We start from the raw sequence: 759 nt of genomic DNA, 5'->3' as shown, positions 1-759 counted from the left end.
CTGACTGAGTTAGCCACTGACATTGACTGAGTGACGTCACTAACCAGTAGGTGGCAGTAGTGTTCTTTGACAAACATGGATGCCTCCAGTAAAGCACATTCACATGGAAATTACTCTGAATTAAAAACACTGATCATTTATTGAACAGGATGGAATCATTTCAGATTTAAAGAACTTTCAGAAGTTTGGATTCTAAATATGAGCAAACTTTTCCTTTAAGGACTAACGTGTTTAATCTCATGTTCAGCATGCCCACGTCTCAAGAGGAGAAGTCATTGGTCTGCTGGGTGGAACATTTAACAAGGAGGAGAAAATACTGGAGGTAGGAGAGGATTTGTGTTTGTCTTTAATATAATTATGCTGAAAGCTGACAAACTTATTTGTGTGCAGATCTGTGCAGCAGAACCATGTAACAGCGTGAGCACAGGTCTGCAGTGTGAGATGGACCCGCTGTCACAGACTCAGGCCTGCGACGTGCTGTCGTCCCTGGGCTTCAGTGTCGTGGGCTGGTACCACTCACACCCCTCTTTTCAACCAAACCCGTCAGTGCGGGACATCAACACACAGGACCAGTTCCAGGTAAAATAGAATAACCTGAGCAGATCTCTGCAGTTTCTTACTGAAACATCGACAACACTGGAACTTTTTAATATTTATTTCTTACAACCGCAAAACTTTAGTTAAATTATGTAAGCAGCTAACACAGAGAACTTATTTTATTTATTTTTTTTTTATACAGCGTCCTGTCCGGCTATGTGG

General features: G+C 41.8%; 1 protein-coding gene across 1 annotated transcript in view; it reads left to right on the top strand.

The window, feature by feature from the left end:
• The window catches only part of mysm1 (Myb-like, SWIRM and MPN domains 1), a 15304-nt gene that overhangs the window by 10872 nt on the left and 3673 nt on the right, over positions 1-759 (top strand). Inside the window, exons 14-15 of the mRNA XM_015395723.1 lie at positions 247-322; positions 391-579. Coding sequence (XP_015251209.1) covers positions 247-322; positions 391-579 — 265 coding nt within the window. The remainder of the gene's footprint in view (positions 1-246; positions 323-390; positions 580-759) is intronic.

Source organism: Cyprinodon variegatus, unplaced genomic scaffold (assembly GCF_000732505.1).
Source record: "Cyprinodon variegatus isolate N-32 unplaced genomic scaffold, C_variegatus-1.0 Scaffold755, whole genome shotgun sequence".
In the NCBI taxonomy this organism is placed as follows: Eukaryota; Metazoa; Chordata; class Actinopteri; order Cyprinodontiformes; family Cyprinodontidae; genus Cyprinodon; species Cyprinodon variegatus.
The sequence above is the reverse complement of the archived record's forward strand: the minus strand, read 5'-3'. Positions and strand labels throughout refer to the sequence as shown.